The sequence below is a fragment of the Eutrigla gurnardus genome (genome assembly GCF_963514095.1).
Source record: "Eutrigla gurnardus genome assembly, chromosome: 20".
In the NCBI taxonomy this organism is placed as follows: domain Eukaryota; kingdom Metazoa; phylum Chordata; class Actinopteri; order Perciformes; family Triglidae; genus Eutrigla; species Eutrigla gurnardus.
The window spans coordinates 15,782,480-15,808,314 of NC_139931.1; the positions used below are offsets into that span (position 1 = coordinate 15,782,480).

Sequence of the window (25,835 nt, forward strand, 5' to 3'; positions counted from 1 at the left end):
TCTTACATACCATCTGTTATAATACAGACTTTTGATGCTCTTCCTTTTTAATGTTTGACGGCATCTCAACCCGGCAGCAGGAACAAGTGGAAGACTTAAATGCCCGACCCACTCCAACGGGCATCATGCCGTCATCCTGTGCGTTACTGCCATGACAACGGGATGAGATGCTGGTGTGTGTGTGTGTATATGTGTGTGTGTGTGTGTGTGTGTGTGTGTGGTGTCGGGGGTTATTATTGTTCACTGTGGTGAAGAGAAAACCAGATGGTTTCAGTTCCACATAACTTACCTCAGCTGCCCGCCTTCCCCTCTCGCTTTCACACACGTATTTATTTAATTCCCTTATGGGGACGTTACAGACTTGCATTCATTTCCTAGAGACTCACCGTAACCATAACCACACTCACCTGACCCTAATCTCAATCTAACCCTAACCACTGACCCAATCAGCTTTTTCCAAACTGACGACACAATATTTGTGCCAAATTGCAGCAGCTTAACTTGTCTTTAGTCTGAAATGACTCTTTGCACAAGTCAGGAACACACAATAATAAAAATAATGCAGCCGCAGATGAGTCACATAAACTTGAATTCTATGTTTCTTCAATAATGCACCTAGTCTCTTTCTTTTGTCCACGTAGCTTTAGTTTTTCCTGCAGTAATGCGGTCTGTGTGGTGGTCCCGTCCTCATGGCAGCTGATAAAGGCCGTCACAGCTGGTTGCAGATTAACAGACCTGCAACACTCTCCACTGTATTTAATTTGCAGGCTGAGAAGACTAATCAGGGGGCTGCATACTGTGAATATAGACAAGTTACTGCCAACCCACTCTAATTGGATGCTTGTGGAAAAAGCTGCCCGTTCTTGTTCGCTGCGTTGGCTGAGACATTTAAAAGTCCCTGGAAAGGTGATATCATGCTTCGCCAATTAAAGTCTTTTTTTTTTTACTGCTTTGACTCTTTCTGAAAGGATTTAATCCCAGGCCCATGGTCTTTATGGTACTGTAGGCTACATCTATGTTTGGAGCTGCATAGCCCCCCTGCAGTTATCTGTAGGGAAAGTAAATGAGGGTTTTTATGTGACTGAAAGAAATGCAAAGTATTTTGGAAATTGGATGAAAGCCACACCGAAAACTTTCACTCATGTGTGGCATGAAGTCAGCGCTGACCACACTATTTATATACCTCTAAGAATAATGATCAATATTAACACCTGTATAATTTCCTCTGACAACATGTGGTTGTAAACTCCCTGTGACGACTAGAGAAAAATACATATGATTATTTATGTTACTAAGTCACTTTATTTTGAAAGTATTCGGCAGAAGTCTCCACATGATATTAATGCAGATTTCACTGTTGCAGTTCCTGACTGTGACCACTGGGGGGCCGGTGAGCAGTCCACATAGAGGTGTTAATAACTACATGTAATATAGATGCTATTAACCCCTAAGGACCCACAGTGACACAGTTTTCACAAACTTTATGTATTCTGGAAAGTTCTTTCACATTTGATTTTTTTTAACCTTTAAAATCGTCACAGAGAAGCCGACAAATAGTAATGAGCTGCTCAATTAATTTAGCTGATGCAGTTATTCTGATTTGATATACTGTTGTTGAACAAATGTGAACAATAGAATAATGTCAAATTATTTAAATTATTGATATAGTATATTTTCTTTAAGGAAAAAATGTGTTAGTGATTGGTTACATTTGTCTTCATGGAGTAGCATAGCAACCACTGAAGCACCAAGCAGCAGCAGCATTACTGCACGGACTGTATTCTTGCATATGAAGCCTTCACTGCACTTACCTCAGACAAACTGAATCTTTCTGCAAGAAGATGTCACAATATCTACACTTTTCTTGAAGGAAAGGATTCCATCTGTGATCAGAAACCGCTGGACTTTTTATCTGCTCTGTGATCGCCCACATATGTTTCTCTCTGCTTTCCTTTTTTTAATGGGCAGTATGATATTATCTCTGCGGGTGTAAACAGAGGAGTTGTGCATCAGCAGTGAGAGTTAAAACTTTCATGTTGCTGCCGTCTCTATGAGTCACTGTGTCTGAGTCACACATTCACAACTAATGTGCCTCCCCGGGGACACTGAGAGGAAACAGGCTGAAGTTCTTGGAAATCAGCAAACCGGTCTTTCTATTTTGTTATGCTCCGGAGGATTACAGTTATTGTGTGACATGGACCTCTTTAAGTTCAGACAGGAGGGTTTGCAGTAAGTAACATAATGAGGTCCCCATTATCAATGAATATTCCCTGGTCCTTAACCTCTAAACCAAAAATTGAGGACACAATTTTGTCCCCACTTGAACAAGCCACCCATAATGAACTTGTCTTTAAATGTGTCCTTAAACGTTGCATAAGTCAAGAACACACAATAATAAAAAAAAATGTAGCCACGGATGAGTCATACGCTGACGTAGCGATGCAGTCCCTTCCCACTAATTATCATTTCTCCGATCGAGCATTTTGTCTGAAAATATCTCATTTTAGATATTAGGCAGCAACATCCGGTTCTGGAATGGAAAGCCAACGCTGAAGTGCCCTAAACTTGCGTTCTCTCTGCTAGTCATCAGGTTTGCAAAAAGAAGTCCAATTGCATTGACATCTATGAGTAAATGTTCCTTATTGGTGATTCAATTAAACACCAATTAATTTTGTAATATGCAGCATACAGTCACAATACAGAAATAATGAGGGTTTTAAAGGTAGATGTTGACACACAGCCGGCATTGGGAAATGAGAAGTCCAACAGTGCACTCGTGTGGCAGAGAACCACTTTACACAAACATGACAAGACTTATAGGTCCAGTGATGGATGATGAATGTAATAAACATTTGACGGTTTAAACAGCAGTGTGGACGAGATTGGGATGTTTGATGAATGTGATACAGGTGAGAGCTCCACAACAAGAAGTCTGTAAGTGGACTATTTTTGTAAATACAGTTTGATTTTCAACAACAAAAATGTACTTGTAGTGTTAAAGGGGCCAATTTCAGACATGAAGTTCAGTGTACTCATACCAATGGCAGTACTGATTATGTCATCATAATGAAAGACCCCATTTAGTTGCATTATGGGAAATGTAGGATCATTGCTGGAGCTTGAGCCAAGCAATAATGAGTGAGAAGTAAGGTCATTTTCTCATACACTGCCATGCAATCTGACTTCTTTTTACAAACACAGGAGGCGCCCCCTGATGGCCAGTAAAGAGAATGCAGGTTTAAGAAACGTCAGGGTTGGCATGACATTTCAGAACTGGAGGTTTGGCCGTAATATTCTTATTATTGTCTCAGGATAGTTGTTATAAAGAAAGAAATTGCTTCCTCACTTAATTTTTAAGCAGAATGAGAGTCAGTAGGATGCAGCAGCAGTTATAATGTACTAACATAATGTCACCAATAGGGATGGGATAATATAGGATATAGGATCACGCTTTGGTATAAAAAAATACTTGATCATGGTGCATTTCCATCTTCTTATATAAATATAGACTATCATCGTAGACAATTGAAAACTAGAGTCTGATTTTTAAAAATACAGGATACAAAAATACATGATCACCTCATTTAGGATTATTTGATTGTTGTTTTTAGTCAATGTTCAATAAAAAAAGCAAGTTGCGTCATATCTGTGACACAATATTTGTATTAACAGAATGTTAGGTGTTATAATTCGGATGACAACGGGATAACATCGTGACTCGCAAGCATTTCTCCGGTATAATCGTGATATGAGACGTTCATATCGTCCCCATGCATCACTGAGCGTCTGCTTGCAGGCTGCTGTCCCTTTAAATCGTGACGCAGTAGCGCGAGCGCTCCACTTGCGAGCAGCAACAGCAGCAACAGCAGCAGTCTGCGGGAGCGAGCGGGGCTTGTCGCTGCGTACGACTCGGACCGGGGGGACGTCGGTGCTTCGCTGGGCCCTCACCGCTCTTCAGCATGGAGTTTTTAATGGGGAATCCGTTCAGCACGCCGGTGGGACAGCGGATAGGTGAGCCCTTTTAAAACCCGCCGCAAGGCGTTACATCGTTATAACCGGAACGCTTCAGTCGGGCTCAGTCGCCGTTACCGGACTTCACGAGCCGCTCCTCTCTTCTCCATTTTAAATGGCTTTAATGCACGAGCGAACACGTACGTCGTTCAGAGCGTCCACATAATGACAATACCGTACATGAATTAAGACAAACAGAGGGGTTTGACTGACGCGTCCTCTAAACAGTGATTTGACAGAGGCGGGACTTAGATGCGGTTTAACCCGCGTTGATTGGTCGTCGTTGTGTCCGGTCACTCTGCCAATAGCAGGGCGGGACGCAAAGTGGGCCACATCCTGACCCGAATTATCCGCACGTTCAACTGGAGCTTCATGGCTGCGACAGATTTGATTATAGCAGAAACATAATCATGCATTATGCAAACTGTACACCTTCTAAACAACAAATATGATCTGCCCTTATTACTCATATAGATAAGATAACACGGTGTAAATATTGATTCTGCAGAGAGTGCAACCGGCTCCAGCCTTCCATCAGAAGACTGGACCCTCAACATGGAGATCTGCGACCTGATCAACAGCTCAGAGGAAGGGTGTGTGTGCGTGTGTGTGTTATCTGTCCACATCAGGAACAAATCAGTCCTCTAGAGGTTACACAGCTCTGACTGTTTCTCTGATTACAGGCCTAAAGACGCAGTCAGAGCGTTGAAGAAAAGGATTGTGGGGAATAAGAACTTCAAGGAGGTCATGCTGGCGCTCACTGTGAGTGCTGTTCCCTCCGCCACCCTGTTGACTCAGTTTACGTCGTCACTTTGTCTCAGTTGTAAAACAAAGCTTTTCTTCCTTCTCATATCAGGTGCTGGAAACGTGTGTGAAGAACTGCGGCTACAGGTTTCACATCCTGGTGACGACGCGGGATTTCGTAGAGGGCGTTCTGGTCCGGACGATCATCCCGAAGAACAACCCCCCTTTAGTCCTGCATGACCGAGTACTCAGCATCGTACAGGTGAAAAACGTAACATGTTCGGCAACACTGTGGCAGCGTGGGAATGAAATAAATAAGTGGGTTGTTGTCATGCTGTAATGAGTCTTGGCGTGGTCACGTTGATTCACTGTCTGGGCGTCATGCGTGCTTTTCTCTTATCAAGGCGTGGGCCGATGCATTCCGTAGCTCACCTGACCTGACGGGCGTGGTGTCCGTGTACGAAGACCTGCGAAGGAAGGGACTTGAGTTCCCCATGACAGAGCTGCACGGTTACTCGCCTGTCCAAGGCCCAAATAAGGTACAAGCGTGGGGGCGCGGCACGCTCGCGTGCTGATGTTTGGGTGCTACCTATCATCTTTTGGTCACTCTCCTTTCGGGTCTTTTCTGTGCATTTGCTCGGCAGACCTCGCCTGGGAACGGGCCTGCTGTCACTACTCTGCCTGCTGTGCTCCTCTCTTCCAAACCGCCCCTCATCCCGTCACAGACTTCTGAGCTAAAACTGGCGCTGGAGGGAAACAATGCCTTCACTCCCAGCCAGGTGATGGCCTTGCTGCGCTACAGACGGATATTTTAGTATTTCAATTGTTTTCCTATAAATCACTAGCCTTATTCTTTTGTTGGCTCTCTCCTTCATGTATCATTTTTGACCTCCAACGCTTAAAAAAAAAAAAATCAATATTTACCATTGCAACAAGTTTCTGGAGCTGTGTTTATTCAGGAAATATTCTCCACTTCCCAGATAAAAAAGCTGAAGACAGAGCTGGGAGTGGTGCGGAGCAACCTCACTATGATGTCAGACATGATGAGTCAGCTGGATCCTGTCACGGTAAAACAAGCCGACATGGAGCTGCTGGAGGTAATAAAAAAACAACACCAGACTCCGTTTTAATAATGTGAAGCCTTCTATGTGAGAAACTCATTTCGAGCAGGAGTGGCTTACCCTTAACTGATCTCGTTACTTTATTTATTTGTGTTGCATCGCCCCCCTCAAACCCCCGCCCACACATTCTTTGTCTGGTTGTGTCATTAGCAGTTATACACAGTATGTAAGGACATGCAAGACCAGATTGTAAAGGTGGTCCCCAGACTCAGTGAGGAGAAGCTGATCGAAGAGTTGCTGGCAGCCAACGATGAGATGAACACCGCCTTTACTCGCTACCACAGGTTCACTTTATTTATTATGCTGTCTTATTTATGAAGGAAGTAAGAGGACTGTCATATTTCAACAGGTTGTGTTTCTCCACTTGATGATATGATTTTGTACCGGTGTTTACAGGTTTGAGAGGCGAATACCAAACGGTCAAGGCTCAGCAGAGAAGGTAAAAAACATGTCATGTCATGATTATAACAGCCAAATAATTAGGATAATTATCTAAATATCCTTAAAACTCTTAACAAAGGTGCTAAAACTTCCTGGAATCACTTTACATTTTGTTGAGAAATACATATTTTTTATTGCATCACAGATATGACACGTCTTTTTCTAGTGAAAAACAAATAATCAAACTATTTTGAATAAGGTAATCATAAATCCTAAGGTCTCCCGGCATAAATATAAGATACACATTGTGTAAGACTGAATTTTTGATCACATGATACTTCTCATATCGTCCCATCCCTACATGTCAATAATATTTGAATTGGTTGTTACTCTTACTTAAAGGCTCAACGCTCAAAATACTATGAAGTGGTTGAATTGTGGACTTTCCATTTTTTTGTCCCCCAGAGTCACACATACGTCAACCTGACAGACTTCGATTTGACACCCGAGTCCGTCAGCCAGTCGGGGGTCGCATCACTCACCAACGACAGCTCGCTCAGCCTGTCGAAGGCCGACAGTTTCTCCAGTCAGATGGCCAGACTTAGTAAGTACTGCCGCCTTCATACGTCTGCACATGTTCAGCGTACGTGAGCCTCCACTTCGTGTACGCACCGTTAACTCCCGGCTGTTCTTCATGCAGGTACGAGTGAATCAGATGAGGCGTTATTACAGAATATAAACGTCCCGACTCGACAAACACCAAGGTACAGTTTATAGGACCATGTACATGAGATGTACATGAACACCAGGTCCAAAGACTATTTTTATTTTTGGCTGTTAACTAAAAGTAAAGAATAAACAGTTCAAATGGTTAGCTAACGATAAAAGTATTGAATCCGTTTTGAATGATGTGATAAAGGTAATAGTTGGCTAATCTTTGTTTTACGGTTTAATTCGGACTAATTCCCTCTAAGTCCTCTTTAAAGATGTGTCTCAGTATTTCACTGTGTGAACTGATTAGCTTTCATGGCCGTCCGTTAATCTATAAATCTGGTGTTGCAGCGAGCAGAGTGAAGCAGCAGTGGACGGCCTGGCCCGGGCTCAGGACAGCAGACTACACAACGCTGTAACGGTGAGCAAACGCACCATGTAATTCAGGTTCTACACAGTTTAATGGGATTAAGCACAAGCTGACTGAGTTCTTCTTGTCTGTGTGATAAAAAAATGCAAATTTGGCTTCGGAAACGTCGCCCTATGTGCCATTCTTTAACACCAGGTCAAACCGAGCAACAGTGAAACCAGCTTGCTGTATAGATATTCATGGTATTACACAAAGGTAGACAGAATGACTTGGCAGTAATGGAAGTGAAATGGCCGGTTGAGTAAATGTGTATGTTGTTGTGTCCTCCTGTATAAACTGTCTGTGCGTGAAGGACGACAGCCCAGCCTCCACCCGCAGCTCCTCACCAAAGTTAGATTGGATGATTAAAAGGGGAATGGTGGGTCTGTGTCCACAATGTGTCCCGGCTCTCCATTGTTTCACCTTTCCACACCTTCTGTCTCTTGGTTTTTTTTGTCATGAGGTTGCAATTTTGCTTTGGTCTGGATTGCTTTTGCTCATTTTTGGTGTTTTTGTTTTCCTGGTTCAGGTATTGACATAGTGGTTTGCATGTTTTCTAGATAATAAGAGGTTTTTGGAGTTTGTGCCGACGCCCAGGAAGCATGACGATGTCTGGGTTTCACTGTCCTGATATGCTCCATTGTTCTCATACCTGTCATGCTTTGGTTCCCAACATGTGGTGGTTCCTTTTTGTATTTTTTTGTTTGTTTTGTTAACATCTTCATGAGGTTTAACCAGCGGTTCATATTGTTTCTGCTCTGACCGTCCTGCTGTGCTGCTTCCTTAGATTCCTATCAACCAGTCCACTGTCATGGATGATATTGAGAAATGGCTAGAGTTGGATGATGAGGTAAAAACCTACATTTACCCAAACTATTGCTATTATAAAATCCACTATCGGTCAAATGCTAATAGATTTAATATAAGTTTTCTTGTTGTTTTACTGCACAATTTTTCCTGTTCAGTTCTTGATTCACTAATTCATGTTAGTTTGAAAACATAATTTACTCTGCTCGTCAGTAAACCAAGGCAAGTTTCTACATTTGACATTGTACCAACAACACTGAATGAAATGTCTCTGCACTGCCTGGCCCATATGTTCTGATTATCCATAGTGCTCCATGTGTATATGTAAAGCAAATATGTTTCTTGTGTTTGTGGCACAGTATGATGACTTTGAAGATACAGACGGTGTGACCAGTGAAGGTGAGGTTCCTCACACTTCAGCTCATTTTTAAAATGAGACACTTTTATTATCCACTTATCATTTTGGCATCCATGTACACCTGCAACATCTGAGGAGTTATTTCATGTGAAGCCTGCTGTACATTTGGTGCTACTTTATTATAACGGCAGTGTCAAACAACACATTTTGGAACATGTTTTTTCATAATTTCTACCCATCAGTCTCATATCTGCTGCTAAATATTCATGGGTTTGACCCCCTTTTTTGAAAAATTCCATTCGGTTAATGTGCTTCAGACATTTTATGAAGCATTCTCTGATGTAATCCTGCTTTTCTCCCTCTGCAGAGTTTGACAAGTTTCTAGCAGGAAGAGCAAAAGCTGCGGAGCGTCTTCCATCGGTGAGAGCTTCCTCGCAGGACACCAACCACTCCGAGTCTTAAGCTCCACTTGGAACCTGCAAAACTAACAAAACTCACGAAGCTCCTGCGGCATCGGCCGAGAAACTGACATTTCTTTTAGACGAACGGTTGAATGGCACATTTAACGTGGGAATTACAACCCATATCTGAGGAAGAACGTCGTAGCTGTGTGTGTACTGCTCTTAACTGGGGAGCAAACATGTCTTTAAACTGATGAAAATAATGGTAATTGATGAAGGAGCGGAGGTTTTTACTTGACATTAATGAGGGTTTGTCCATGTGTGGAATGCAAACATTTGCACATTTTATATGGTTACATTCCTGCTGTAGAAAGAAAGAAAGAAGGTATTGTTACAGAAAACAACTTTTGCAACAAGGATTATGTGTTATATTGTTGTTTTATAAATATATATATATATATTGTCAAACATGGTGGGAAATCAGAAAACGCCCCTGTCAAATTAGCAAACACTGTTAACTCACGTATCGCTATTACGTAATGAAATAATTTGATGCGACATTCCCTCGTGAAGATGTTTTACTTGAAGTTTAACAGGAAGTCATGACAAACTGTTGTCATACATTAAAACTATTAACTGGAAGTCTGGCTGTCCTTATCCTAACGTCACAGTGCTTTTCTTCTGTATAATCCAGCTCATGGCTTTGCGGCTACTGTATGAGGCCACTGCAAAGCTTTTTGTTTTAATTCCTGCGTGTTGGTAATTAAGTTTGACTTGTGGCTTTGATCCTGAACATGTCACACCCACTGCCTGCATACCACCACAACATGTTGCTGTGCAGGTTTTACAGTCCAGGGATAATAATACATACTTACCTTTCTTTACAGCACAGTGCTTCTAAAACATTAAATTGCTCGCATTACAATCCCATGTTTAACACGTTAGTGATTACATGGCCTTTATCCTCATGAGTTGGTGTTGACAATAGTTGAGGTGAAGTTGTTTTGATAAAAAGTCTGAAATGAAGCCAAACGTTGACGCGGTTGCCGTAAGGGAACACGTTGCTGACAGAGCGGCCTCTCTGAAATCTGATTGGACAAAAGAAGCCACCTTGCAAGCGCCCCGGCCTCTGATTGGTCCACCGCGCATACGCCTCCCTCTTCTACGCAGGCGCATCCCGTCTCCGGTCTTTACGTTTTTTACCTTCGTGCACGTTTGACACGCGAGCAACGATACTAATACGCATCCTCGCTGTCATGTCTATCGGAAAAGTTGCCCGGAGTTTGGCGAGACCGGTCCGGGGCGTCCTGCGGCCCTCGACCGCGGCTCCGAACCGGACCTACGCCGCTGTCGCCGAAGCCAGAGCGGTGCTGGAGAAGGAGCTCGACGGCATCCGAGCCGCGGGGACGTGGAAAGCGGAGAGGATCATCACGTCAAAGCAGGGACCTCAAATCAACGTGGACGGCAGTCGCAGTAGTGAGTGGTGGTAGTTCACGTTAGTTACGTCACATATGATACGTGGTGGCTGTGACGGCCGACTGTCCTTAAACGCACCGCGGGGTACCAACACATAAAGTTGCTAGTTTTTATTTCTCATCTGGTGCCACGGAGTTAAACTCCCTCATGTTGAGCTAGCAGAAGTACTGGAGGGCACACAAGCTAGCTAATGTCACACGTCACTGAGGTGAGCAACAGGAGTCAGTTCTAATTCAACACACGTTTCAAGCCCATCTCAAATTAGGTTTTGCAGTGAAAGATGCGGAAAGTGGCTCATGACGCAACAGTGAGCCGTTATAAAGTCGCCTGTCGTAACAAAAGGAAATGTGAGTTGAAAAGCAGCTAATCTCTGCCCTGTTTGCTGTCCTGCGTGTGTTTAAACAGAAGTGGACTCTGCTGATTTATGAATGGCCTGTTGACTTTAGGCCTCTCATGCGTGAAACGTTGTTTTCTCTTTGTTCTGATGTGTTGACTTTATTGTCACTGGCCTTTTTGTGTAAAAAAACAACAAAACCAAAAGCAGATTATTCTATAGCAGGGTTTATTCCCCCCGTTTTAATTGTATATGTAAACTCTTTTGTCTCTCTCTCTCAGGCATATTGAATTTCTGTGCCAACAACTACCTGGGACTGTCCAGTCACCCGGAGGTGGTGCAGGCTGGGATCGAAGCTCTGCAGACATACGGTGCTGGGTTGAGCTCCGTCAGATTCATCTGTGGCACTCAGGTATCCCGGCTGAGTCAGCACGTTAACACATGGACAGCAGCGTAAGCGTGGCTGTGTAGCGGAGGTTTGATGAGTTTGCTCTCTTTGTAGGATCTACACAAAAATCTGGAGCAGAAGCTCGCAGAGTTTCATGAGAGGGAGGACTGCATCCTCTACGCTAGCTGTTTTGATGCGAATGCTGGACTCTTTGAGGTATGTGATGCTTCACATGCTACCAGAAGTTTCTCTCCGTTTTAGCGATCAGTAAAGAATCGTATGACTCTTACACGCAGGTTCTGTTGGGCCCAGATGACGCAGTGCTGTCCGATGAGCTAAACCACGCCTCCATCATCGATGGGATCCGGCTGTGTCGAGCAAAGAGGCTGCGCTACAAACACATGGACCTCGATGATCTGGAGAAGAAGCTCAAAGAGTCTCAGGTGTGTGTGGACATCTTCCTGTACCGTAGCACCAGGAGAGTTGCTTTTACATGCAAGCAAACCCTCTGTATTTAATAAGTATTAAATAATGACCAGCCACAGTAATTAATATAAATGTATATATAATATTTCAAAGGGATACAATCAGAGATTATCTCCATCCATCCATCCATTTTCTTCCGCTTATCCGGGACCGGGTCGCGGGGGCAGCTGCCTGAGCAGGGACGCCCAGACTTCCCTCTCCCCAGACACTTCCCCTAGCTCCTCCGGGAGGACCCCAAGGCGTTCCCAGGCCAGCCGGGTGACATAGTCACTCCAGCGTGTCCTGGGTCTTCCTCGGGGTCTCCTCCCGGTGGGGCATGCCTGGAACACCTCCCGAGGGAGGCGTCCAGGGGGCATCCGATGCAGATGCCCGAGCCACCTCAACTGGCTCCTCTCGATGTGGAGGAGCAGCGGCTCTACTCCGAGCTCCCCCCGTGTGACGGAGCTCCTCACCCTATCTCTAAGTGAGCGCCCCGCCACCCTGCGGAGGAAGCTAATTTCGGCCGCTTGTATCCGGGATCTTATTCTTTCGGTCATGACCCAAAGTTCATGACCATAGGTGAGGGTAGGAACGTAGATTGACCGGTAAACCGAGAGCTTCGCCTTTCGGCTCAGCTCTCTCTTTACCACGACGGACCGATACAGCGACCGCATTACTTCAGCCGCTGCACCGATCCGCCTGTCAATCTCACGCTCCATCCTTCCCTCACTCGTGAACAAGACCCCAAGATACTTAAACTCCTCCACTTGAGGCAGGAACTCCCCCCCGACCTGGAGGGAGCAAGCCACCATCTCTGTTACTTGTATTTGAAATACAGTTTTATTTGTGAATATTGGTATTTGACAGAGCTGAGGAGAACAGGGGCCTTTGGCTAGATTTTCCTTACTTTTTGTGTTTGTTGGACACACACACACGAACATATTTTTTAAAAACTGTGGTGAATCATATTATCATGTATTGCAACTAAAAAAAAATACAACCATTATTATTATAATTGTTATTATTATTACAACAAAAAAGTAACAATTTATATTCAATATCATTAATTCTTGACTGTGCCAGAGCAGTGATTTTGATGCATTATGATATGAAAACTTAATTTCATGATTATCATTACCAAATTAATTGCAATTCACCATATTATCCTGATAATCATCCAAAAATGTTTCTAGTCAGGCTCTATTTTTCACTTGTCTACCATGATAGCAGCTAGACAGCTACTTCAAATCACTGACCATATTTAGGATTATCCTAATAATGGAAATTCACCACATTCAACTTCTGAGTGTTTTTTATTGTGATCCACAATAGCATCCTATATCGTCCCATCCCTTTTTATTTTTATAAACTCTAATTTGAAACATTTCTCTCAAACCTAATAGAAACTCCTTTTTTCAGCCCGACGTAATTACAATCAATAAATGGAGATTTATTTTTAAAGAATAGAATAGCTTTCATGTTTCATGCCAAATATTATGTGCACTGAAGCAGTATATAACATTACTATCGACAACATGGATTTTTTTTCACTGAGCTGTGAATGCAAACCACCAGCAGGTGGCGACATCACCCCTTTATAAACGATTTTGAATCCACCTGCATCTCAGGGAAGCCTCTTCAACCCACTCACGGAGCTGATGCTACATGAATAATCCAGCTACAGCTGATAAAATCTGCTAGCAACAGTTATTACTGGCTGTTTTTGACCATCTCTGTCTGAAATCAAGGAACATCAGGACTCTGTTTTGTCGTCCTCAGTCGTCTCGCATGCGCCTGGTGGTGACGGATGGCGTCTTCTCTATGGATGGAGACGTGGCTCCCTTACCGGCGATCTGCGACCTGGCTGAACAGTACGGAGCCATGGTGTTCATAGATGAATGCCACGCCACCGGATTCCTCGGGCCCCGAGGCAGGTGGGGAGGATGCCGATGAACCACATCTAGCATAGTGGAGAGCCGTGTTAGATGCTCAACTTCCTGCCCCATTGGGTGCTAGAATCAATTCGTTTTTAAGAATTTAAAATCAGCAAAAGTTGAACATAGTGTTGCACAATCCTACTTTATTTCAACTGGTTAGCATGTTGACTCAAGACAGACATCATCAGTTGCTTTCTCTTTAGATAGCACTGAATGGCACTACAGGTTTAATATCATGTGTGATATATTTCTGTGCAATGTAATATACTTATTGCACTGACATTAACTTTTCTCTGTAGAAAAAAGAAGAAAGGAAAAAAAGTAATGCTGTGTCTTACTGTCGTTATGAGGGGGTAAGCTAACGGTTGCACTCTGTGTGATTTGCAGGGGAACAGACGAGCTGCTGGGAGTGATGGACAGAGTTGACATTATAAACTCCACTCTGGGGAAAGCACTGGGAGGAGCAGCTGGTATGTTGTCATCCGACCTGTGACTCTGGCTGCTCTTCAAACATATAACTGATCCAACAAGGCTGTAATTTGCTTGTACATACAAATGTACAACAAATGTCGAACTATTCCTTCATCGGCACACGACCATGCTGCTCATACACAGCACTGACTGACCCGTGTTTTGTGTCAGGCGGCTACACAGTTGGACCGAAGCCTCTCATCGACCTGCTGAGGCAGCGCTCACGACCGTACCTGTTCTCCAACTCCCTCCCCCCGCCTGTGGTGGGTTGTGCCACCCGCGCTGTGGAGCTGCTGCTTGCCTCCAATGAGATTTCACAGAGCATGGTGGCCAAAACTATGAGGTGCGTTTGTTTGGGGGGGGCTCACTAGCTTGTCACTTGAGGGGTTTTTATTTAAAGCTGACTTTCTTTCTTTTTTGAAAGTCAGTGTATTTTGTTCACACATATTCAAAATATCTAAAAAAAAAAAAATAGTTGAGGTCAATTCAAAAAGATTGTTTCTTTTTTCCTGAAAAGCTGCTCATTTAACGAGTTAAATATCAGAACTAGCACTTTGGCCTCTGGCAGAACAGATGCCTTTTTACCTGTTTATATTTGTTAATAGGCTTTAAACAGAAAACGCCCAGGGGTGTATTCCAGAAAACAGGCTCGACAAACTCTGAACCCAACTCTGAACTCCTCGAGTGGAAGTAGCGATATGTAAAAAAAAAAAAAAAAAAATATTCATTTTGATATGCAATCCAGCAGGTACAAAAAGAACGTGGCTGCAGTTGAAAATTAAGCATAACAATATTGTGCATATAAGCACGCTGAGGCATATGGTTTTAATCATATTTCACATATTAAACAGAGTAAAATTCAGTGGCTATTACAACACAGAAATATCCTTAAACGTTTCAGAAAACTTGTAATGTAAGAGAATATTGTTTAGATATGTGATCACTTTTTAATTTTCTACTTCGTAACTGAAATCCTCTCCCTACATAAAGCTGCTAGAATCACTTTTGCTTCCATATGAATGCATTTTTCCACAGTTGGTTCAGATTCAGCAAGAGGGCAGATGGGGACGAACTCCGGGTTTGATGAAGCAAACGATGGTAACTGACCAGTTCACTCTCTTTCTGGAATGGAAAACTCTGACTATCCCACTTCCCAGGCTTAACAAACTTTTAGCAAAACCGGCTTTCTTGAATACACCCCAGATGGCGGAACTGTCTTTGTTTTGAACCAACACCAAATTGACTAATATTTGTACTCGCTGCAGGGTTGTTTTTTAACTGTAAATAAATGTGTGTCTAAGTAGTTTCTTCACCTTGTTGAGTAACACACATGCTGTCGTATTATACAACTGTCTATATAAGGCATGATTAACATTGTTACCTAAAAGTAGACTGCCGTACCCTGAAGGATTTTGTGGTTCTTTGTGGACACAGTCTAGGGTTGTCGCGATACACCGGTATTGAAAATTCCAATTGAGATCATTTTAATAATATGATGACATATGATAATATAGTGTAAACAATCCTGTGCCACCTTAAATAGTTGCATACACGGTATAGTCAGTCAGTCTATGGGCTGTCTCCACCTCGTTTGAGGATATTCAAATTTTAAGTCAACTTTAAATAACTGTGGAGTTGAAGAAAACACAATAACAACCAGTCAGATGATCAAATCGCAAATAAGAAAACATTGATCAGCGTCAGAATCTATGTGAAAAAATTATTATTATTTTTTTTTTTTATCTATTTCAAAAATGTTCTACATCACCATAGTATCGTTGTGAGTTTGTTTGGCCACGATAATCGTGTACTAATATTTAATACATGGCCAGACTTTGGCTCCATGAAGCCTTGTTTTTTATTAGGTAATTATCAAACAGGAGATATCGGAGCGATGTCACTGAGATATTCCTGCTGAGCTGTTTGAACGTTCATTATTTAATATTACTGCCACTCAAAAGGAACTCATTTTCTTCTGTTGTCCATCCAGGTTCAGGAACAAGATGACGCAGGCCGGTTTCACCATCGCAGGCTCGGCTCACCCCATCTGCCCCGTGATGCTGGGCGACGCCCGCCTGGCCTCCCTGATAGCCGACGACATGCTGAAGCTAGGTGAGACCGCAAAGAGCTGCTCCAGTGACCGTATTCACACCAGTTCATACTTGTTCACATTAAAAGAAGCATCTAGAAGCAACTCCATTCAGTCCAACATAATACACATTTCACGCTCTGGTCGTTTGTTTTCGGGGGGGGGGGGCTGCAAAAGAAAACGTTTGAAAAACCGGTTCCAGAGTGACATTTTTTGAATGTGCAACTCCAGCGTCGCAGTGTGAAGCAGCAAAACCGGTCCCCGTGGAAACGGTGCCATCACGGCACGTTACGTTAACAGCCACGCTCGAGTAAGAAGGTTTTGACGCTTTGAAGTCAAAGGTCAACCGAGCTGTTCATTACATATGAATATGTACATATTACAATAGTATTCATTATTACACCGTGTCTAGAAACTGCATTCTATGATTTCACTGTTCATTCTTTGCCCTTTTCGCTGCTTTTTTTGGATCAGCCAATCAAATCTCTTCCAATAGTCAGCCAGAAGTCATGGATGATCATTAATTGAATGATGATGATGAGTGATGTGAATGAAGCATCCCGACTACAGCAGCAAATGTCCCGGGCTCCGTTAACAAACCTCTTCCCTCCACAGGAGTGTACGTGATCGGATTCTCCTTCCCAGTCGTACCAAAGGGCAAAGCCAGGATCCGCGTTCAGATTTCAGCCGCCCACACGGACGACGACATCGACCACTGCATCGACGCTTTCATCCAGACCGGCAGGAAGCACGGAGTCGTGTCCTGAGCGGGACAAACGAGCAGGACCCCGAAAGGCCCGGCAACCAGCATGAATTACTGGACGCTCCTCCAGGTTGTTCTGCCTGTTACTGAAGACCCACGGGTGATGTTGATGGGAATATTATTCTTTTGTAGGTCAATGGAGGTTATTTTTGTGTTTGCTTTGCTGAATAAAGCACTTTTTGCTAACGTGAAGGTGTCAGCTTTCATTAGAATCAGTGTTCAAGAAATTTGACAGTAAAGGGCTTCAACGATGTTCAAGCATCCCTCGCAACACATGAGAGCTGCTTCGCCTTTTTCCTCAAGACATGCAGCAACAGATTTGCACGTTCTGGATATGAAAGTATTAAAGTCTGCTTCACTCAAAAAAAAATGTGTTTTTGCTTATTGTAACTTTATGTTTGAGCATCGCCGTGCAGAACGACGTACGGGTCTAGTTTTGACACCAGAAGGCTGTTTTCACACATCTTAAATGTCAGTTTATGATCAATACACATCTATGAACGTGCTTTGTGACATCAGAATGGGTTGGGAACCCAATCATGGGTCAGTATGCAACTTGGAACAAGTGCAATGAGGAGACATCTTGTGTCTTGTGTCTCCTGCACCCCCAACATCAAATGTCGCTCAGCAAAGTCCAGACTCTTCTCTGTTCTGGTCCTCAGTGGTGGAACGAACTCCCGACCAATGTCAGGACAGCAGAGTCACTGGCCATCTTCCAAAAAAGGCTCAAGACTCACCTGTTCAGACTTCACCTTGACTCTGCATAGCATGACCCACTAACAACCCCCCCCCCCCCCCCCCACACACACACACACACACACACACACACACACACACACACAAAACATGTACTTACCGATAGCACTTTGATCATAGCACTGTTGTTCTTGAGGTATCCTTGTGAAACAGCTACTACTTCACTCAGAGGACATAACACTTCTTTCTATTTTTAGCTCTTATTTTATCTGCAATATGTTGTGGTTTCTTTCTTTCGACAAATGTACTTATTGTAAGTTGCTTTGGACTAAAACGTCTGCTAAATGCCCTAAATGTAAATATCTTCTTTTGTTTTCATAGGAAAAATATGATATGTAATATTTGTATTTTTCCCCAGATGTAAAATACATATGACAAAGACAGGAGGACCAGTTGACCTTCATGTGGTGGTCGAAAGCAGCCCAGTGTCACATTTTTTTATGGAAAAGGGGGATGTAATTATGTTTTTATAGCACATGTTTCTGTAAAAACATTTTAGACTTTAAAAGTATATTTATCTTAAAACACATCTGTAGGGGATACTTTTATTTTACTTACAATCTAGACAGATTAGTCTAAATGCTGTAGGAAACCCCTTACACGTATTAATGGTGGTAAACCAGTGTTCAACTCCCATGCTTCTTTGTGGTACATTTTGTTGCTGCTAGTCCCCATGCTTCCTCCTCCTCCTCCTGTTGTCTTTTTCGCGCCACCAGTCCTCACAAACCCCGCCTCCACGTCGTAGACGCGCATCCGCGATTCCTTCTTGACCAATAGTGATACGCGGCGAAGGGTTCCAGCCAATCGGATGAGAGCAGAGGGGCGTCGCGAGGAGCGAAGCGCGGGAAGCGGACAGGAAGGAGTTGGTGTTTTTGCCGCGGAACTGTTGGTCGTAGCAGCTCGGTGTCTCCGGCGTTTTGCTCTCATCTCGGGTATTTTTTCAACAAACTAGTCCGCTTCTGTTCGCGCCGTTGTGCTCCAACATGTCTGGCTTTGACGACCCGGGAGTGTACTACAGCGACAGCTTTGGAGGGGGAGATGGCCACGGCGGGGACGAAGGGGGACATCAGAAGATCCAGATCAAGAAACGGTTCCGTGAGTTCCTCCGGCAGTTCAGAGTCGGGACCGACCGAACCGGCTTCACGTACAAATACAGGTGAGGTGTTTTAGAAACTCAGTGGATGAATCTCGCCGATATTAAAGGGACTGTTTATTCATAATAATGGGTACTGATGATGTCATCGAGGTGATCTCAATGGCCCGTGACTTAAAAAAAAAAGCATCAAAATCAAAGATAGGATGACTGAATGGGTATGAGGAAAGATTTAGATTGAGTTGCAGCAGCAAAGAATTGTGGGGAATGTAGGATGCTGGAGCTTGACTTATGAGTCTTTAAGTAAATGGTTAATTTTACGTCAGCATTTGCAGGATTGTTTAATCAATATGTGCAAGGTGGGTAACTAATTTTTACAATTCTGTCCAAAACTGTCCTAAATCAGAGATGAACTGAAGAGACACTACACCCTGGGGGAGTACTGGGTGGAGGTGGAGATGGAGGACCTTGCCAGCTTTGATGAGGATCTGTCAGACTGTCTCTACAAGGTGCCCTCTGAGAATCTGCCACTGGTGAGTTTAAGTCTAAAAAGAACGTGAGGACACCTTTTTTTTTTTTTAATATTCGAAGACTCCTTCCTTCGCCAAAATCTCTTTGTTGCCCCGGTGATCCAGTTTTGTGCGCATCTGAACACTTTGGTCTAATTTCCAGCTGGAGGAAGCTGCGAAGGAGGTGGCGGATGAGGTGACCCGTCCCCGGCCTGCTGGAGAGGAGACGGTCCAGGACGTCCAGGTTATGCTGAGGAGCGACGCGCATCACGCTTCCATCCGAGGCCTCAAGGTGCCTACATGCCTCCTTTTTTGTCATCCTCTTGTCTTTGTCATCGACCATCTGATCACACCTGGCCATTTCCTGTCCCCTTGCAGTCGGAGCAGGTGTCCCGCCTGGTGAAGGTGCACGGCATCATCATCTCGGCCACGGCCGTGAGGGCGAAGGCCACCCGGGTGTGTCTGCAGTGCCGCGGCTGTCGCTCCCTCCTCAACAACATCCCCCTGCCTCCTGGCCTGCAGGGTTACGCTCTGCCACGCAAGTGCAACAGGTGAGCGTGACCGTCCGGCTGAAGGATGGCAACGATGGCCGACGCTCAGAGATGCAGATATGTTCGTCTTCGTATGTCTCACAACTTTGCTCTCTCCCTAGCGAGAATGCCGGAAGGGTGCAGTGCCCCGTGGACCCTTACTTCATCATCCCCGACCGCTGCATTTGCGTTGACTTCCAGACTCTTCGCCTGCAGGAGTCTCCGGACGCCGTGCCTCACGGAGAGATGCCCCGTCACATGCAACTCTACTGCGACAGGTAAAGAGCTCGACCAAACCTGTGAAATCCAGCGTGGGGTTTTCCTGCTTTCTGTGATTGATGGAACCCCTCCCTCCCTTCCTTCCTTCCTCCCTCCAGGTATCTGTGTGACCGCGTGGTGCCAGGCAACAGAGTGACCATCATGGGGATCTACTCCATCAAGAAGATGGCTGCCCCCAAGGCCAAAGGCAGAGAGAAGAGTGCCGGTGTGGGCATTCGTGCGTCCTACCTGCGAGTGGTCGGCATCCAGGTCGACACAGAAGGAGCAGGTAAAGATTTCTGCTTTTAAAACAAGAAATAAATTGGTGTCGTGTGATTCTAACGAGCTCAACGGATGTTTTTTTTCCTCTTCCTTCCAGGACGCGGTGCTACTGGATCGGTCACTCCACAGGAAGAGGAGGAACTGAGAGCGCTGTCTGCTTCTCCTAACGTCTATGACTCTCTGGCACGCTCCGTGGCGCCCTCCATCTACGGCAGCGACGATCTGAAGAAGGCCATCACCTGTCTGCTGTTCGGGGGTTCGAGGAAGAGGTGAGGCCGCGTTCCAAATCGCTGTGGTTCTCGTGTATGCCTCATCCTGGCGTGTTTAGTAATGCTTTTGGTTTCCTGTCCTTTCAGGCTGCCCGACGGTCTCACTCGTAGGGGAGACGTCAACCTGCTGATGCTGGGAGATCCGGGTACAGCCAAGTCTCAGCTGCTGAAGTTTGTAGAGAGATGCTCACCTATCGGGGTAGTTATCCATTCTCCTGTGTGGGGCTGGGCATTGTGATGTGAGACTAGATATCATTTTAAATTTTGGATATCTTAATACGGCATAAATGTGATATTTTCCTGGTTTTATTGGCTGCAATACAGTAAAGAGACGTCATTTTCTGCACATGCAAACAGTGACAGTTCTAGCTCTTAATTTTACCCACTTCCTCATGTGGAAGTTTGTTTCTAAAATATATTTGATCTCCTCCATATCGCCCAGCCCCCCTCTTATGCCGATCTATGCCGATCTATCCCGAACTGTTCCAGCAGTGTGTGAATTCACCTTCTGATGCTGTGCCGTCAGGTTTACACCTCCGGGAAGGGCAGCAGTGCAGCCGGTCTGACCGCCTCTGTGTTGAGGGACCCCAACACCCGCGGGTTCATCATGGAGGGCGGAGCCATGGTGCTGGCCGACGGTGGAGTCGTGTGCATCGACGAGTTTGACAAGGTAGAAGGGATTTATGTGTGGCAGCAGGAGGATGAGGAACTTGACTTGTGTTCATGGATTAAAGACCAAACAATGTTTTTGTTGTTCAGATGAGGGAGGATGACAGAGTGGCCATTCATGAAGCCATGGAGCAACAGACCATCTCCATCGCCAAGGTGATTTCCCACTTGTGTTGTTTTCTTTTTACAAACCACTTGAATGCACCGTGCGGACTAACAGAGTGCCTCCTCCTCAGGCTGGCATCACCACCACGCTGAACTCTCGCTGCTCGGTGCTGGCCGCCGCCAACTCCGTGTTCGGCCGCTGGGACGACACGAAGGGGGAGGACAACATCGACTTCATGCCCACCATCTTGTCCCGTTTCGACATGATCTTCATCATCAAAGACCACCACGACCAACAGAGAGACATGGTGAGGAGGCATAGGTTATTAAATGGGTGCAGGACAGGGCGCGGATGTGTGATCTTAGAGGGTTTAAAAGGCATTTTTAATTTTGTCTCGTAGACACTGGCTCGCCACGTGATGAACGTTCACATGAGCGCTCAGACGCAGACAGAGGGCGTGGAGGGCGAGATAACGCTGGCCACCTTCAAGAAATACATCGCCTATTCCAGAACGTGAGTCTCATTTTCAAAGTCGCGTTTCTTTTTTTTTTTTCTTTCACTCGTGATTAAGTTCGGCCCACCTGCATTGTGCTCCCTAATCTCATCCGGTCTGAATTTCTGCTCACAGCAAATGTGGCCCTCGGCTCTCTGCGGCGGCAGCGGAGAAGCTGAAGAACCGGTACGTGGTGATGAGGAGCGGCGCGAGGGAGCACGAACGCGAGTCCAATAAAAGACCCTCCATCCCCATCACCGTCAGGTACTTTCCCAAGCTGCCTTTCACGTTTACAGTGACAAACACCTTTTTTGTTCCACATTTTGATGCTCGAGCGCCCCTTCAAGCAAACATTCCTGCTTCCTCAGGCAGCTGGAGGCCGTCGTGCGTATCGCAGAGTCCCTGGCCAAGATGAAGCTGCAGGCCATCGCTGGAGAGGAAGAGGTCGACGAGGCTCTCCGGCTCTTCCAGGTCTCCACGCTGGACGCTGCAATGTCTGGCAGCTTGTCAGGTGTGTGTTTTGTTTCTTTTTTTACTTTGTCCACTTTAAAGAGAAGCTACATACATGAGTGCTACTTCTAAAGTTGTCTATTAGCGGATAAATGGCTGAAACATCCAGCAACTGCTCTGCTACTGGTTGAAGTACGAAAGCTGTGAAAGTTGACCGTTGATGGAGCAGCTACAGGGTTAGCATAGCCTCCCTCTGATGAACTCCATTTAGAAAACAAGCATTTTAAAAGTTGTTTGCTCGTCGTCTTGCTGACAAACAAACCAACCATCCCATCGGCGCAACCATCCTTTTTGTTCTTTTTATCTTTTCAATTGTTCCAAATGAGCAGATAAAAGGGCCCCTTTAGTTAGCAAGGTCTTTTAATTGGACACATCGCGGTAATGTTGATATTCTCGACCTCACTCCAATCCCGTTTTTCTCCCCAGGAGTGGAGGGTTTCACTTCTCAGGAGGACCAGGAAATGATCTCACGTGTTGAGAAGCAGCTGAAGAGGCGCTTCGCCATCGGCTCCCAGGTGTCGGAGCACAGCATCGTCCAAGACTTCACCAAGCAGGTCAGTCTGAGAAGATCCAAATCATCATATCTTTCCATTGGAAAAAAAAATGTCATGCTTAATTTACAGTAAGTGTGGTATTTTCCCATGGAATGGTTTTCCTATTTTATTACAATCTGGTAATAATAGGTATTTAACCTTGGATCTGATGTAATGAACATACAGTTAATACTTAGAGGGAGAAATGAAGAAGAACATTGTAATTTAAAATGAATAATTAAATGTGATCTGTGCATCTTTTCACCTACTCTTTGTTCTGAATCCCCTAAATAAGATCTGGTGCTACAAATTGTCTAAATAAGTCACATATATTGTTCAATTAAGGACACCTGAGTGTCACGTGATCTGAACGTTGCACCACAACAAACCTGTGGTCACTCACGGAACAGGCAAAGAGGACATTCAAGGCAACAAGGAGCTGGGATTTATGGGAAAAGGCGTTGCTCGAAGGGGTTGGGGTGGATTATGAAAACAAATTTTGCCAAAAAGCATGTGGGAGACTCCAAACTTTTCCTCTTCTGTCTCTTTGTTGCCTCTCTGTCTCTCTTAATGGTCCTGGTCTGTGAGTGCTGGTCTTCCTCCCCAGCAGGTTTGTCCTGGTGCCATATTCTTTACACTTAGTAACAAGGTGGACTTCTGAAGCTCCACACACAAACTACTTTCTTTCTTTTTTTTTTAATTTGTTTTGTTTTCTGCGACACAATGAGTGATGAATAGTTTTCCCCTCTGGTGCCGTCCTCTTGTGTGTGTGCATTCACATCATTTACTTTACATCACCTTTAGGCAAGAGATTATTTACTCAGCAAACTGTGACTAATGCCTCTGTTGCCTTGTGTCTTTGCTCCACCCAACAGAAGTATCCGGAGCACGCCATCTACAAGGTCCTCCACCTGATGCTGAGGAGAGGCGAGCTGCAGCACCGCATGCAGAGGAAAGTGCTCTACAGAGTCAAGTAGAGACGACCTCTTATTGTTGATGTAAATAGTTGTGGGTGTGTTCATGCCGCTCTGTATTCACCAGTCGACAACTTGGTGAAAACCGTCGGGGCTGATTCAGTCAGCAAATGTCCAATAACATGTATCAGAATGGAAAAACCCGTTATGTGTAAAGATGAATTAAAGTATTTGAAATCATAGTGGGACTCAAATTCTGATCTTTTATTCGACACAAACGAGGAAAAGAAATAGAGAATCACTGTTTCAGTCTTGATTTTTTTTTATTTGTTGCGTTGTGTGATTGTTAGTAAAGTGCTGTTTGTGCGTGAAAATGCTGCTGGTGGAGTCTACGAGGCATAGATTCCCACTCCGATAGTGGCGAGGGCCACGCACAGTCCCACGGCGGGTAAAGATGGGAACACGGACATTTTGGCTTCCGGTCGGTCCGACGCTTCTGTTGCGACGCTCAGCATTTTCTGCAAGTCATCAAAAACCTGGAGGAAAAGGCATGAGAGCCATCAGCATATCGACACATTCACTTCCTCTTCTTCTTTTGTTGCTAGTTTCGGTGTGACTTCTGAAGCAGTTCTCTTTATTATTGGCCGCCAACTTGCCATTGGCCACATATGAACAGTGAACAGAGCCCTCCTCTTACCTGGATGTTGAATTCGAAGGCGGCGACGGCCTCCTCCAGCACCGCTGCCCTCTCCTCCTCCGTCAGCTCGATGGCGTTCATCCGACTCCTGTACAGCTGCTTGAAGCGGTTGGGGCTGGTCACACCGGGGAAGGAGAAGAACGAAAGCCCCTCCGTGCTGCTCAGCCCCAGAGATTTCTGGGTGATCTTCCCCAGCACTTGGCCACCTGACAGGTCGCCGAGGTAACGGGTGTAGGCGTGCGCCACCAGCAGCTCTGGGCTCTCTTTGCCAATCTGAAAAAGAACCACGGTTATTTCACAACCCTGAAATATCGACTGCACGGCTTCCTCTCTGCTCACCTTCCGTAGTCGCTGCTCGTATCTGTACGTGGCGGCGGGGACAATCACCATCGTCCTCCAGTCCGGGCCAAAAAAGTGCTCCAGATCTCTTTCAAGCGTTTCCAGACGTCCGAGTTCCTGAGGGAAGTATACCGGTGCGATGGCCGGATGGGAAGAATTTCTGTCCAGCTCCTCTTCAAGCACTTTGTAGATCTCGTAGAGGGAACACAACAGGACCTGGAAGAAACCAAGATCCGCTTGTCATAAAACAGTAGAGCAACGTGTGGTGTGTTAGTCATACGTTAGTCATGTGTTAGTTTACCTTGTACTGTGGCAGGGTGATGCGTCCCTTCTGGTAACTCAGCATCAGCTGTGTGTTCTCGGCTCGGACATGACTGTCCTGAGTGGCTGCTTTGATCTGCTCCGATAGGTCACTGGACACGAAAGGACCGTCGTTATTCAGAAGCAGCGTTTTACACGTAAAGTCATATCCTTAAAATCACACCTGTGTGATTTAAGTATTTTGAAAAATGAACTGTCATACCTGCCGATGTCCCCTGTGTCATTCTTCCGAGCACTCATCATGGCCTCCATCTATGCAGCCTGTTGCAGAATGGTTGATAGGGTTAAACTGATCACGTTTACTATGGATAACTAAGCACGTAACACACCTGTTATGCACTGAATTGGTCTTCACGTTGGCTGCTCCTCTCTGACGGTCACCGCGTACGTGCAGATCTTTTATACGGCCGTGATCTACTTTAGCTGCTGAGTCAAAGAGGAAGTGTGACCGCTGACTCATTATAATCACACTTAAGCTTAAACATGACAAAGCATTTGTGAATATGGTGAGGAAATCTGAAAAAAAAAAACATGACATGGCAGAAATCAAAAGGTCACCGGGTCTGAAATGTGTCTAGAAGTTGCTCAGCAGGCTATTTACAGCAGCCCACGGCTCCTAAATGCTTAGGATGTGTCAATTTGATGTATGTTAAAACAAACAAGAACAAGTAGATCCATGAGAGTGTCTCG

At 44.9% G+C, this 25,835-nt stretch overlaps 4 protein-coding genes and 1 long non-coding RNA gene across 9 annotated transcripts; 3 read left to right on the forward strand and 2 right to left on the reverse strand.

Moving 5' to 3' along the window:
- The first annotated feature begins 3,852 nt into the window (after positions 1-3,852).
- Positions 3,853-9,815, forward strand: tom1 (target of myb1 membrane trafficking protein). 4 transcript variants are annotated; one of them, XM_084036822.1, is made up of 16 exons: positions 3,853-4,011; positions 4,520-4,604; positions 4,695-4,773; positions 4,868-5,017; positions 5,160-5,294; positions 5,400-5,534; positions 5,736-5,852; positions 6,030-6,160; positions 6,273-6,315; positions 6,723-6,861; positions 6,958-7,021; positions 7,320-7,389; positions 7,691-7,756; positions 8,165-8,227; positions 8,544-8,583; positions 8,910-9,815. In XM_084036822.1, the coding sequence occupies exons 1-16, from the start codon at positions 3,960-3,962 to the stop codon at positions 9,002-9,004; spliced, it is 1,464 nt and encodes a 487-aa protein (XP_083892948.1). In that variant the 5' UTR covers positions 3,853-3,959; the 3' UTR covers positions 9,005-9,815. The 4 variants fall into 4 exon arrangements, with proteins under 4 accessions (XP_083892948.1, XP_083892947.1, XP_083892950.1 ...); XM_084036821.1 differs by having other exon boundaries at positions 6,027-6,160; positions 8,910-9,813; XM_084036824.1 differs by lacking the exon at positions 5,400-5,534 and having other exon boundaries at positions 6,027-6,160; positions 8,910-9,812.
- A 315-nt stretch (positions 9,816-10,130) lies between these two features.
- Positions 10,131-17,058, forward strand: gcat (glycine C-acetyltransferase). The gene is made up of 9 exons (XM_084036828.1): positions 10,131-10,419; positions 11,035-11,165; positions 11,256-11,357; positions 11,438-11,584; positions 13,386-13,540; positions 13,931-14,013; positions 14,186-14,357; positions 16,005-16,126; positions 16,719-17,058. The coding sequence occupies exons 1-9, from the start codon at positions 10,200-10,202 to the stop codon at positions 16,868-16,870; spliced, it is 1,284 nt and encodes a 427-aa protein (XP_083892954.1). The 5' UTR covers positions 10,131-10,199; the 3' UTR covers positions 16,871-17,058.
- Positions 14,420-15,949, reverse strand: LOC311030826. Its single transcript, XR_014599016.1, has 2 exons — positions 15,250-15,949; positions 14,420-15,201 (listed from the first exon to the last, which is right to left on the reverse strand). It is a non-coding gene; the product is annotated as an uncharacterized lncRNA (long non-coding RNA).
- A 1,422-nt stretch (positions 17,059-18,480) lies between the features above and the next one.
- On the forward strand, positions 18,481-24,028 carry mcm5 (minichromosome maintenance complex component 5). Its single transcript, XM_084036805.1, has 16 exons — positions 18,481-18,778; positions 19,122-19,248; positions 19,388-19,516; positions 19,603-19,775; positions 19,877-20,032; positions 20,132-20,301; positions 20,392-20,563; positions 20,651-20,762; positions 21,090-21,233; positions 21,323-21,388; positions 21,469-21,645; positions 21,739-21,851; positions 21,967-22,095; positions 22,200-22,342; positions 22,768-22,895; positions 23,750-24,028. The coding sequence occupies exons 1-16, from the start codon at positions 18,606-18,608 to the stop codon at positions 23,849-23,851; spliced, it is 2,214 nt and encodes a 737-aa protein (XP_083892931.1). The 5' UTR covers positions 18,481-18,605; the 3' UTR covers positions 23,852-24,028.
- Positions 24,029-24,038: 10 nt separating this feature from the next.
- On the reverse strand, positions 24,039-25,565 carry hmox1a (heme oxygenase 1a). 2 transcript variants are annotated; one of them, XM_084036840.1, is made up of 6 exons: positions 25,475-25,565; positions 25,348-25,406; positions 25,126-25,237; positions 24,825-25,040; positions 24,486-24,758; positions 24,039-24,324 (listed from the first exon to the last, which is right to left on the reverse strand). In XM_084036840.1, the coding sequence occupies exons 2-6, from the start codon at positions 25,395-25,397 to the stop codon at positions 24,178-24,180; spliced, it is 798 nt and encodes a 265-aa protein (XP_083892966.1). In that variant the 5' UTR covers positions 25,398-25,406; positions 25,475-25,565; the 3' UTR covers positions 24,039-24,177. The 2 variants fall into 2 exon arrangements, with proteins under 2 accessions (XP_083892966.1, XP_083892965.1); XM_084036839.1 differs by having other exon boundaries at positions 25,348-25,539.
- Positions 25,566-25,835: the final 270 nt, after the last annotated feature.

Coding starts and splice junctions, on each gene's coding strand:
- tom1 (XM_084036821.1), top strand. CDS start 3,960: ATGGAGTTTTTAATGGGGAATCCGTTCAGCACGCCGGTGGGACAGCGG. Junction 4,605..4,694: donor ATCAACAGCTCAGAGGAAGG/GTGTGTGTGCGT, acceptor CTCTGATTACAG/GCCTAAAGACGCAGTCAGAG. Junction 7,757..8,164: donor GGATGATTAAAAGGGGAATG/GTGGGTCTGTGT, acceptor CTGCTTCCTTAG/ATTCCTATCAACCAGTCCAC.
- gcat (XM_084036828.1), top strand. CDS start 10,200: ATGTCTATCGGAAAAGTTGCCCGGAGTTTGGCGAGACCGGTCCGGGGC. Junction 11,585..13,385: donor AGAAGCTCAAAGAGTCTCAG/GTGTGTGTGGAC, acceptor TGTCGTCCTCAG/TCGTCTCGCATGCGCCTGGT. Junction 14,014..14,185: donor AGCACTGGGAGGAGCAGCTG/GTATGTTGTCAT, acceptor GTTTTGTGTCAG/GCGGCTACACAGTTGGACCG.
- mcm5 (XM_084036805.1), top strand. CDS start 18,606: ATGTCTGGCTTTGACGACCCGGGAGTGTACTACAGCGACAGCTTTGGA. Junction 20,763..21,089: donor AGAGATGCTCACCTATCGGG/GTAGTTATCCAT, acceptor CTGTGCCGTCAG/GTTTACACCTCCGGGAAGGG. Junction 21,389..21,468: donor AGACCATCTCCATCGCCAAG/GTGATTTCCCAC, acceptor CCTCCTCCTCAG/GCTGGCATCACCACCACGCT.
- hmox1a (XM_084036840.1), bottom strand. CDS start 25,397: ATGGAGGCCATGATGAGTGCTCGGAAGAATGACACAGGGGACATCGGC. Junction 25,238..25,347: donor GACACAGGGGACATCGGCAG/GTATGACAGTTC, acceptor TTTCGTGTCCAG/TGACCTATCGGAGCAGATCA. Junction 24,325..24,485: donor CCTTCGAATTCAACATCCAG/GTAAGAGGAGGG, acceptor CTTTTCCTCCAG/GTTTTTGATGACTTGCAGAA.